This window comes from Cavia porcellus, unplaced genomic scaffold (genome assembly GCF_034190915.1).
Source record: "Cavia porcellus strain 051 isolate PalLab524CR breed Dunkin Hartley unplaced genomic scaffold, mCavPor4.1 scaffold_15, whole genome shotgun sequence".
Lineage (NCBI taxonomy): Eukaryota > Metazoa > Chordata > Mammalia > Rodentia > Caviidae > Cavia > Cavia porcellus.
The window spans coordinates 74,954,378-74,967,197 of record NW_026947498.1 but is presented as its reverse complement, the minus strand read 5'-3'; the positions used below and the strand labels follow the sequence as shown (position 1 = coordinate 74,967,197).

Genomic DNA, 12,820 nt, shown 5'->3' with positions numbered 1-12,820 from the left:
GTCTCTGGTCACTGAAGAGATACAACACAGCTCTTTCAACCTGCTACATTAAGGAATAAAGCCATCAGCAAGGGGAGGAGGAGGCCAGTGAGCCACATGCGTGCAGGTGAGATGAGGGATGGGTCCTCCTGCTTGGGTCCCTGTCAGCCACCAGAGGGGCAGGCTGACACAGAGTCTTGGCCGCTGGCACTAGGTCAGTCAGTGGCAGCGCAGAAGATGCAGGCAGAAGCCCCTCTCTGCCCCTTGTGCTCACTAGGGTTGGCTGACAGTGTGATTTCTTTGTCTCTGTGCACAGTGTCCCAAGCTCTCTAATGACTACAAACCACCGACCAGAAGCTAAGCAGTGAGCTCACAGCATCCTGGCAGGAATTCCAGTTCCTACAGACTCTACCAGCGGGCTCACTACTAAGGGAACCATCAGACAAATGAGACCAGGAGCTGGGCCCTCCACCACCCTGAGAGCTGCCTGAGGACAAAGTGACAGCTCAGGGGACACGAGCTGCTACTGCTCGTACTGCTACTGCCACCAACATCCCATCCTACATGCAGCCTCTGAAACTCCAGGGCCAAGGGAAAGCAAGGACAGCTGCTTGGCCGTGTTTGCTGCAGTGAAAGTTTCTGCTCGCTGAGGTCCTCCCTTGCTGAGGAGACATGACACTGAGGCCAGGCAGCCCTGCTCACTGCGTAGAAGGCCACAGAGTCTTTGCCTGACAGGTTCACTCTAGAAACTTCTCCCTCACAACCCTCAAGTCAAAGAATGATGCAATATTTATGCATTTGCTTTTCCTCTTCAGCTGACTGGCTGGAATAGACCCCTTCTAGAGCAAGCAGACGTGGTTCCACGATACCCAAAGAACTCTGGTCTGCTGCCCACACCACAGGCATGTCAGCTTTCTGGGCCTGCTTTTCTTTTCCCTTTTTATCCCTGAGCCTGACCCTTCTGGAACACATAGCACACAGCACATAGCACAGCACTCACGGCACACACACCATGCACCATCCGGTACTCCCCACTCCAGCTAGGCACAAAATCAGACAGCTCTGACAGCAGGACCTGTCCTCCTGAGGCTCTGTCCCAGGTGCTCAGAGAACCTTCCCCCGGCCCCTGAGGTGCCTTGTGTATGTCCTGTCTTGCTGTATCGGTGACAGGACACCATTCTTTATCAACATGCACAGAATCCCGACTTCAAGCTGGTTAAGGAAAAGCCCCTGAGGCCCTAGGAGTCTCTCTCAGTGATAGAACATGAGGACTTGGGTTCAACCCCCAGTATTACAAAATAATCAAAAACAGACATACAACATTTTAAACCGAGAGGACTCATCCTAAAAAGACACTTGAGGAAGAGAACTCATCAGACCTACTGGAACAGGGTACTCAAGGCACACTCCACGGAGCACACAGCATTAAGCGGAGTCCCAAGAGATGAAAAGGACCAGCGACAGGAAGAAAGCAGGGGCCATGAGGGAGGAAGGGAACAGTGCTCCAGGAACAGCATGTGCAAAAGCCCTGAGGAAGAGCACATTTTGGTACTGTTTGGGTGCAGGCCGACCCTTGTGGCCAAGCTGCAGGAGCAATAGGAAAGCAGGAAATGGTATGTGAGAACTGGGCAAGATCAGACCTCATGGACCCTTGCAGAATGCAGTTCAGCAGAGCCTTGCACAAATCTGTGAACCAGGGCTGGGGATATAGTTCAGTGGCACAAGTGCCTGCTTAGCAAACGCAAGGTCCTTAGTTCAATTCCCAGTACAAAAAAAAACCCCCACAAATCCATGAACTGAAGTGAGTTAATCCAGCACCCACTGCTGCCTCTGAGGTCCCAGCCTCCCGTAGGCCAGTTGGAGGTGTGTGGCTGGTTCTAGCCAGAGAGGCTCCCTGTCACTTCCGGGCAAAGCAACCAGCAGCCACTGCACCTCTTCCCTTCCTGTCTGCCTGCCGCAGTGACCCAAAAAGCCCTGAGTTCCCAACATACTCACCTTTAGGCTTCGAGACTGCAGGTGAGCTGCGTGTACACATGCAACCCTGCAATCCTAACACTCCAGAAGGCTGAGGCAAGAGGATCAAAGTTCAAGCCCAGTTTGAGCAACTTAGTGACTCCACAAGACCCTGGTGTCAGAGTACAAAATACAAAGGGCTGGCAATGTAGACTTCCCAAGGCAAAAAACCAAATGACAGCCAGTGGCGTGACCCGCATCAGACTTCGTAGGGGAGGGAACTCAACCTTTGTTGTGTGGCACAACTGAGATTTCAGGGCGCCTGTTATAACTCTGTGGAAACTAGTTACAATAGCTTACTACAGAGCACGTATGTGACACACAGTAGATCACTTGAACACCACCCGCACCATCCCTCTGAAAACTTAGGGACCAGTTTTTGTGTCTGGGCTTTTTGTTTTGCAGTACTATGGACTGAATTCAGAACCTTGCCAGTGAGATGTGCCCCAGCACTTTTTAAATCTTTTTTTGAGACAACATACTTGGAATCCTTCTGCCTCAGCCTTCCAGAGGGCTAGGATCACGGGCAGGCGTAACACACCCAGCTGATGCAGCATTAAAAAATAAAATCACATCCCTTAGTTTTGAAGCTTCTGGTTTTATTGATAGGCAAAGTAGAAGGAAAAATGCCTCTACCAGGTTTCAGGGAGGGAAAATGAGGCTTGACAATATCTAGTGATGTCTCTAGGCACAACTTAGGGTCACATGAACGGGCCGCACTACCTTAGCCTGTTACTCGCAAGCTACACAATACTGGGCGAGCCACCTAGTCTGTGAACCTCAATTTGCAGTCAATAAGAAAAGATAACAAAATGAGGTAATATAGTAGCCATTGTTCATCTCTGCTATTTGGTTCTGAAAGCCCTGTAATGCTTTCATTCTCTTGAATGGGTTTATACTATTTTGTTTTGCTTGATACTATCCTATATGAAGCTACGCTCAATTTTCAAAGAAAGAGACATTATGATAGTTACTGTTAATTACGGGTTGTCTTGTGGTAAAATGCTGTGTTCCTTGCATTGTTCTGATCTGATCTACTTTGTTATGCCCTCTTTTGTCTTAATCTCCTTCAAATAAAATTGTTAAAAAAAGGTAACAGAAGTGATGAGGAAAGGGCTCATTGGCACAAGCCAGGTGTAAGCCGGTCATCCCCAGAACCACAAGCCTAACTCCCGGCTGTGATGAGTTTCTACACCACATACTATGCTGGGAAAACAGTATTAACAAATGTTCCTGTCATAAATTGTGCCAAGGAAACCCCAAGCAGCCCCTACTCTACAGAACAGTGGAATACACCCCAAAACGGAAGCTATCCATTGTCTCTTCTTTTTTTCCCCCCAAGTCAGGGTCTGGCTAAACTGCCCAGGCTGGCCTCTAACTTGCAATTTTTCTGCCTCAGTCTCCTAAGTAAACAGGATCACAGTGCAAGCCAGCATCTTCCCTATGTGGGGGAGGTGGAGGGTGCTGGGAATTGAAGCCAGGGCCTCATGCACTGAGCTGTATGTTCCCAGCTCTTATTTTTGCTTCTGAGGAATCAAACTCCAGACCTCCTGCAGGGTAAGCCTGTTTTCTACCATATAAATAAAGTATATCTCAGCCTCCAGCTGCCCGCTTTTTAAAAAGTAGATATTAAACAAGCTTTCCTGGCTCTTCTTAGGTTCTTGGCTCAAGCAGCACTCCATTCCATAAGACAGAGTAAGTGATGGTCCAAGCAAAAGAGGTTGGCTTATAGACAACCTTACTTGAAGAAGGCAAAAACACAGCAAACAGCCCCGCAGTCATCCCACAGCAAACACACAGGCTGGCCTCTGCGGCACTGGGCGGCTGAGCCTTCCTTCTCTAGCTGCAGCCCACACTGTCCACCCTCCCTGCCATCCTCCACCTGGGCCTCAAACACAGCCCCACCTACTCCAGGTCAGGCCCATCCTGGGAAGAGTCCAGTGGTCCCCACATTGCTGACCAGCCATCCTTAGGCTGACCAGCCTAGGCACACACCTCAGGGCTTCCGCAGGGCCCCCAAGCACACATGCACAATGGCTGCGCATGCATGTCAGCCTGGTTGCTGCTTCATTATCCGTCACCCACAGAAGACAACAGGCTGCCTGGCACATTGCAGGCACTCGGTGAAGTCTTTTTAATTCAATATTAACTCTCTTGCCCATGTAACTGCCACCTGCACCACTACCATGGCCGCCTGCACCCCACCCCAGCCGCCGCCCCGGTTGGGGGAGGCAGGATGGAGAGTCTTACCTCACCGATGCGATCCCAGTTCCAGCTGCTGGACCACTGAGCACCAGCTCAGTGCGGAAGATAATGGGACAAGAAGGCCTGGTACAGTTTCACAGGCCTGTCACCCCAGGCACACCGGAGGCTAAGGCAAGACAATCACAAGCTTAACCCAACCTGGATAAGTTAGCCAGACCCCGTCCCAAAAGTAAAACACAAAACAAGCTACAATAGAAATAGGTGGGTGTGGTGATACATGCCTGTGAACCCAGAACTCTGGAGGGCTGAGGCAGCAGAATCTTTAGTTTGAGCCAATCTAGATAACTTATTCGTTTCAAGAATCCTGTCTCAAGGGGCTGGGGATTTAGTTCAGCGGCATAAGCACCTGCCTTGCAAGCAGGCGGTCATGAGTTCGATTTCTGGTACCAATTTAAAAAAAAAAAAACATAGTATAGGGTCAGGGATACAACTCAGCACCACAGCGCCTGACCATATGTCCATTAACACATGAATGGATAAGAAAAAATGTAGTATTTACACACATTGGATTACTACTCTGCCATAAAGACTGATAAACTTGAGTCATTTGTAGGAAAATGGACACACTTTCAGTGTGCATTCATTTCAGATGCCAATTTTTCAATTGGGTCTTTAAATTTGGGGTGTCTGATTTTTTTTGGTTCTTTATATATCTTAGATAGTTCTTTGAGAAACAACTGGCTAAAATTTTTGCTCACACTATGGGATGTCTCTTCACTCTGTTGTAAAACCTTTTTAATGAGATGAGATCCCAATTTTTGCTTCTTTGTGATAATTCCTATGCAATTAGGTTTTGTTCATGGAGTCTTTTCCTACATCACCATACGTCTTCAAGAGTTCTATCTATTCTATCTTTCATCAGATTCAGTGTTTCTGTTTTAATATTTAAACCTTTGATCCATTTCACCTTTAGTTTAGTGCCTGGTAGAAGACATGATCTTTGGCATGTGGAAATCCAGTGTTCCCAGCACCATTTATTACAGAGGCCACCTTCCAGGGAAGGTGTTTGGCTCCTTATTCAAAGATAAGGTGGATGAGTATGTCTAGAGGAGTTTCTACACCTTCTAATCTGTTCACTGATCCTCTGCATTCTCTGATCTGTTCACTGGCGCTGTTCACTGGCACTGTTCACATGGTTCTGGTATTTTCTGCCAGTACCATGCTGTTTTATCACAGCAGCTCTGCAGTATAATTTCAAGTCTGGGATCATGATGCCTCCTGCCTTGACTTTGTTGCCCAGAACTGCCTTTGCTATTCTAGTACTCTTCTGGTTCTAAATCAATTTTATGATTGTTTTCTCTAGTTCTGCAAGGTATGTTGTTGAAATTTTGATCAGGATTGCATTATATCTGTATAACAATTTTGGGAGATGCCCATTTCACTATATTGATTCCTCCTACCCAAGAACAAGGGATAATTTTCCATTTTCTGAATCTTCTTCAGTCTTCTTTTTCACAGAACTGAACTTGTCAATATAGAGGGCTTTTAGTCCTTTGTTAGACTGAATCCTAAGTATTTCATTTCTTTGGATGCTATCATGAAAGGTGTAGTTTCCCTAATTTCTCTCTCAGTGAGTTTGTTATTCATGTACAGGAATGCTATTAATTTTTGAGTGTTGACTTTGTATCTACTTATGCGATGAATTTGCTTATTTAATCTAGAAGATGGGCCGTGGATTTAAGCAGCTGCCTGGCAAGTGTGAGGTCATGAGTTCGACACCTAGCACCAAAAAAAGAAAAGAAAAAAAAAACTCCCCCAGAAGACTTCTTTATATATGGAGTTTTTGGGGTCTTCTAAATAGAGCATAATGTCATCTTCAAATAATGGTAATTTCTTCCTTATCCTTATTTCTTTTATTTCTTTCTCTTGCATAACTGCTATGGCTGATGTTTCTGGAACTATATTGAAACGAATTGGTGATACTGGACATCCTCGTCTTGTTTCTGATTTTAGAGTGAAAACATCAGTTTTTAACCATTTAGTGTGATGTTGGCTATTGGCGTGTCACAGTTTTTATCAGATTGAAATAAAGACCATCTATTCTAATTTTCTGTAAGACTTTTTAAAAATCTCAAATCGGTATTAGACTGTCAAACCCTAAAAATGCTGGCAGGGCTATAGAGAAAAATGAACCCTCCTCCACTACTGGTGGGCGCGTAGGCTGGTACAACCATTGTGGAGATCAGTGTGAAGATTCCGGAAAAAGCTGATAGACCTAGAGGTTCCATTCAACTCCAATTCCCTCATCTTCGTATCTTTGTGAAAGCATTAAAAGGATCACATCACAGTGATATATGCACACCCATGTTTATAGCAGCACAGTTAGTAATAGCTAAATCTTGGAAACAACCCAAATGCCAATCAACTGATGGAAGGCTTTTTCTTAGCAGAACACTACTCAGCCACAAAGAAGGATGAGCTTGAGACATTTCTAGGTAAACGGCTGTACCTTGAGAACATACTCTTAAGTGAAATAAATCAGACACACACATGTAAACACCACATTGTTTCTCTGATGTGAGAAACCAAAAGTATAAATAAGGACCAAAATATGTAATAGATGCTGTGAAATAGGAAGAAAATGTTCAAATGGGAAAGAGAAATATAGAAGGGATTGGGGAAAAGAAAAAACAAGAAAAGAAGGAAAATAAGAAAAGAAGAAAAAATGGAAACTAAACTTTTGTAAATAAGAAAGGGAAGAAAAGTTGAAAGGAGGGTAGAAAAAAAGAATCATGATATATCATGTAGAGAAACAAATTCCTTATGATGAATATGATCACTGTGTATACTTAAAATATACCAATAAACTTAATTAATGAAACAAGTTTTAAAAATAAAAAAGGGCCAGGCGTGGTAGCATGTGCCTGTAATCCCAGCCTCAGAGGCTAATGCAGGAAGATCGATGTGAGTTTGAGACCAACCTGAGCTATAAAGTGAGCTAAGGCCAGACTGAATTGCACAGTGAGACCCTGTCTCAACCCTGTCTCAAAAAGACCAATAAATAAATAATAAAGAAAGAAAAAATAAAGAAAAAGCAATAGAAAGTCAAAGTGGCCTATTTTCAGGATAAACTCTGAGGGGAAAGCTACTCCCAGCCTGTGGGTGTGACTGTCATGGGTCTGAAAGGGTCTCTAAACAAGGTCTGGCAGTCACTATACTAACTCGGACTGGAAAAGTAGTGGCAGTTAAGAAGCTGCCCTCTGTAGCTTAATCCTTTGCTTTTAAAACCCACAAAAAGGAGGATTCCGGGAAGATGGCGGAGCAATAAGCAACGGAGAAAACAGCCTCTCTGACAGTGGCCCAGATGTGGGATACAGGATCATGAGGAAGCCAAGACGGGAGGAAGTGGATCCCTGGACCTAAGGAGAATCTGAAGGGTGAATTGAAGCCCACAGAGGGAGTAAAACTAAAAAGAGAAACTTTAATGAAGAAGGCGGTGGCTGGCAGCACCTTGGCCCAGAGCCGGACTCACTGCGGGAGGGGAGCTGCTGGAACCTGGGGACACACAGTCAAGGTGACAGTGGAGGCTGCTGACCCCAGAGGCCTCTGCACAGAGACGTGGCAGTGGCGGGGAGCAGTGGACATGGAAGGCTTCGCTGGCTTGCAGTCAGGGCAGAGGACTTAGTCCTGCTGCAGGAGACAGCGATGGCCAGGATCCAGTCTGCAGTCCGGCCAGATACGCCCAGAACCAGAATGGTTGCTGGGTTCCTCCAGCAGACCCTCACTGTGGGAACAGACCCAGGAAAACTGCTCGGACTGCAGGGAGCCGGATGGGTCTGGTGTCAGGGCAGGCCTGCTGAGGTCATCTGATACTCCACCACAGAGCAATGGCCGGCTGCAGGGACAGAGCGGCACGGTTCTGGACGCTGTCTCCACGGCTGTCTACTAGTAAACCCAGAGAGAATCCTGCAAGTGGACTACTGTTTTTAATATTCTGGTTTATTTGTTTTGCTTTGTTTTGATTTATTCAGTTGTTTCTTTTTCTCTGTTTTTTGTTTTAATGAGTGTGAGTGGCTCCTCACCTCTCTGTGGGTGTGGTCCTGTTCTGTTCTGTTCTGCCTTGTATGTCTCTCTTCTCCTTCAGCCTTCTGCACAGTCCCCCTAAGCTGGCAGGACCCATCTTTGTCCTCCAGCCTCACTTGTAATCTCTTTCTCTTCTTCCACTTCTCTATTTTCTCCTTAATCCATTTTAAATTTTAACCCCCAAGGGCAAAATTGATACATTACACTTACATATTTCATATAATTATCTGATTTCTTTACATTTGATTACCTAATCACAAATCTAGTTCATACAGTTAAAAGTTGCAAATGAAGGGTTAGTTCAGTTTGTGGTTTCCTAGGCTGTTTGATGCTATTGGTACCACTAAAGCCAAAATGGACATAATTGTTCTAAACAGCTGTTGGCCCTGATAATCCATAACTGAGATTAACTAAGGGTCACAGAAAATATGGTGGCACAGCGCCAAAGAAGCAGGGATCAGGCCAAATGAGCAACAACTTCTCATCTCCAACAAACTGAAGAGGTAAAATCTTTCAATAGACTCAAACCCAAAACCAGCTACACCTGGATGACACCTCAGAGACGTAACCATCGCCTAAGTGTCCTAAATACCACCAATAAAGCAACTCACAAGAACCAACTTACAAGCACCACCACAGGAATTAAACTAAAAAAATAAATAAATAAAAATAAAAGAAATGAGAAGACACTTAAACGAGATGCAACCCCAGACACCCAGTTCACCAAAGGCAGACCCAGGGGGCAATGAGGGGGGACAGTCTGCAAACCCCACACCAGGTTTCTCTGAAGTGGTAACAACAAAGCAAATCAGTGAGGCTCTGGCAAAAATAAAATCAGAAATAATCTCTCAAATAACTACAGAGATTACCAAAATACACACCATGCTTAGCAATGTTAAGCAGACATAGACAAAAAAAAAAAAAAATAGACAAGCTTAAGCAAATTACAGAAGCACAACACAGCAAACAAATGGAATCCATAAAACAGATTCAAGCAGTTATCCAGGAGAATAAAAACTCCATTGAAAGTATTCAAAGCAGATTAGGCCAATGTGAGGACAGGATCTCAGATACTGAAGACAGGCTTGCAGGGAGTGACCAGGAAAAAACAGGTTTCTCAGAACTAGCAAGCGACCATGAGAAATCAGTTCAGCAGCTGCTAGATGAGACAAAGAAGGATAACCTAAGATTAACTAGAATCAATGAACAAGCAGGAGATACCACAAATGACATTAAAAATAGTGTGGGACACAATGAAAGTAGGCTTAAGAAGCAAACTGGTAGCAGTAAATATCAGCATCAGGAAAACAGAGCAAGCACTATAAACAACTTAATGGTGAACCTCAAACTTGTAGAAAAAGAAGAGCAGGCTAAGCCAAAAGCTCATGAGGGAGGAAATTACAAAGATAAGAGCATAAATCAACACATTGGATACTAAAAACCCAATACAAAGAATCAATGAATCAAAGAGTTGGTTCTTTGAAAGATTACATAAAATTGACAAATCTTTGGCCAATCTTATCAAAAAAAGGAAAGAAAAGACTCAAATCCATGCAATCAGGAATGAAAAGGGTGAAATCACAACAGACCCTGCAAACATCCAGAAATCATCCATACCTACTTGAAAACGTGTACTCTAACAAGATGGAAAATACAGAAGAAATGGACAGATTCCTAGATACATATGAATTACCAGAGCTGAATCAAGAAGACATAAAAATCCTAAATAACCCAAAATCAATAAAGTGAAATTAAAGATATAATTAAAAACCTATCAACACAGAAAAGCCCAGGCCCTGATGGATTCACTGCTGAATTCCTTAAGAAATTTAGTGAAGCCTAACCCCATTACTTCTCAAACTCTTTAATGAAATTGAAAGGGAAGCAATGCTCCCAAATTCATTCCTGGAACCAAGCACTACTCTAATTCCAAAACCAATCTCCTAATGAACATTGATGCAAAAATCCTCAATAAGATACTGGAAAACGGCAGCAAATCATCAAAAAGACTGTACCCCATGATCAAGTAGGGTTCATCCCAGGGATGCAGGGATGAGTCAACATATGCAAATCCATAAATGGAATACAACATATTTACAGCGGTAGGGACAAAAATCATATGTTCATCTCAAAAGATGCAGAAAAAACTCAACAGCTGCAGAAAAGGCACCCATTCATGATAAAAACTCTACAGAAAATTGGAATAGATATCTCAATCTGATAAAAGCCATCTACAACAAACCAATAGCTAACATCATACTAAATGGACAAAAACAGAGAGCTTTCTCTCTAAAATCAGGAACACTATAAGGAAGTCCACTGTCTCCACTCTTAGTCAACGAAGTCCTGGAAACTTCAGCTGGTTCAATTAGACAAGAGAAAGAAATAAAAAGAATAAAGACAGGAAAAAAGTTAAACTATAATTTGCAGATGACATGATACTCTACTTAGAAGACCCCAAAACCTCCACTAAAAGACTCCTAGATTTAATAAGCAAATTCAGTAACAGCTGGTTACAAAGTCAACACTCAAAAATCAATAGCTTTTCTGTACACAAACAATAGCTCACTGAGAGAGAAATCAAGGAAACAGTACCTTTTACAATAGCACCCCCAAAAATGAAATACCTAGGAATTAATTTAACAAAGGATGTAAAATACCTTTAAATTGAAAACTATAGTACTCTAGAGTTCAATTCCCAGTACCCAAAAAAAAAAAAAAAAACCAAAAAAACACAAAACTATAGTACTCTGAAAAAGGAGACTTGACCGGCGCAGCACCCCAATGAGACAGAGGACGCTCTTGTGGGTAACAGATAACTGCCGCTTTATTGTTGCAGGCTCTGGCTTATATATTTGGCTGTGACCAATCACAGGCTGTCACGAGGAGGCAGGGTTGGGATGAGATGCGGGCTCTGGCCAATATACCCAGCTGTGGTCAATCAGGGGTTGCCACAGAGTCGGCACGGGGCAAATACGGAGTGAGCACGGGGTGGCTAGTTTAGAGAGGGACGTAGCGCATTGTGGAAGCTGACGTGGTCCTTAGTCCCGGGTGGGGTATGGTATGTTGAGCCCCTGCGCCCAACAGAGACTGAACAGGATATTAGAAAATGGAGAGCTATCCCATGCTCCTGGGTAGGAAAAACCATATAGTGAAAATGGCCATACTTCTAAAACTGTTATACAGATTCAATGCAATCCCAATCAAAATTCCAATAGCATATCTCACAGAATGAGAGAAAACAATCCTAAAATTCATCTGGGACCAGAAGAGACCTAGGATAGCAAAGGTGATCCTGGGCAACAACAACAAGACAGGGGACAGCACAATCCCTGCCTTGAAATTATACTATAAAGCTACTATGATAAGAACAGTGTGGTACTGGAAAAAAAAAGACCCAAAGATCAATGGAATAGATTAGAAGACACAGAAACAACTGCAGACACACTAAGCCACCTTATCTTTGACAAAGGTGCCAAACACATTCACTGGGGAAAAGCCTCTTTAACAAATGGTGCTGGAAAAACTTGCTCTACACATGCCAAAGATTAAAACTGGACCCATACCTTTCACAAGTACTAAGCTAAAATCAAAATGGATCATAGATCTTAATATTAAAACCAAAAAATTAAATCTGCTGGATGATAGAGTAGGTAAAACTCTTTTTTTTTTTTTTTTTTTTTTTTGTCTTTTTCATTGGTACCGGGGATCGAACTCATGACTGCCTGCTTACAAGGCAGGCGCTTAAGCCGCTGAGCTAAATCCCGCAAGCCCCAAGAGCAGGTAAAACTCTTGAAAACTCTGGTGTAGGCAGACTTTATGAACAAAACTCAGACTGCACAGGAACTATCACAAAGACCAAAAAATGGGATCTCACCTTACTGAAAAGCTTTTGCACAGCAAGAAAAACCACCAACAGAGTAAAGAGACAGCCCACAATGTGGGAGAAAATGTAAGCCAGCTGTTCCTCAGACAAAGGATTACTATCAAGAACATAACTCAAAACAATCAGTCCTCCCAGATTTAAAGGCCCAATCGGAACACGGGCATTTGAGATCCTGAGACACACTTCTCAGATAAAGAAATACAAACAGCAAGCAAAGATGTAAAAAAATGTTCAGCATCACTAGTCATTCAAGAGATGCAAATTAAAACCACACTGAGATTCTACCTCACCCAGAAAGAATGGGTATTGTCAAGAAATCAAGCAATAACAAATGCTAGAGGGGTATGGGGGAAAAGGAACATTTCTCCACTGTAGGTGGGAGTGTAGACGGGTGCAACCACTGTGGAAATTCCTCAAAAAACTAGGAACGGAGGTTCCATTTGACCAAGCTATGCCCCTTCTGGATATCTTCCCAAAAGAATTAAAAACATCATACTACAGATATATATGTACTCCCATGTTTATAGCAGCACAGTTTGTAATAGCCAGATCTAGGAAACAATCTAAATGTCCATCAACTGAGGGATGGATTAAAAGATGTGGTTTTGGAGCCGGGCGTGGTGGTTCATGCCTGTAATCCCAGCACTCGGGAGG

At 43.6% G+C, this 12,820-nt stretch overlaps 1 protein-coding gene across 4 annotated transcripts in view; it reads right to left on the bottom strand.

The window, feature by feature from the left end:
• Irak2 (interleukin 1 receptor associated kinase 2) overlaps window positions 1-12,820 on the bottom strand; it is a 69,387-nt gene that overhangs the window by 32,076 nt on the left and 24,491 nt on the right. The window contains exon 1 of one of the 4 annotated variants that reach the window (XM_013146287.2): window positions 1,975-2,101. The exons of the other annotated variants lie outside the window; for them this stretch is intronic. Within the exon in view, the coding sequence (XP_013001741.1) occupies window positions 1,975-2,014 (40 nt within the window). The 5' untranslated portion in view covers window positions 2,015-2,101. Of the gene's footprint in view, window positions 1-1,974; window positions 2,102-12,820 lie in introns of those variants that run through there. 4 annotated transcript variants of the gene reach the window in all.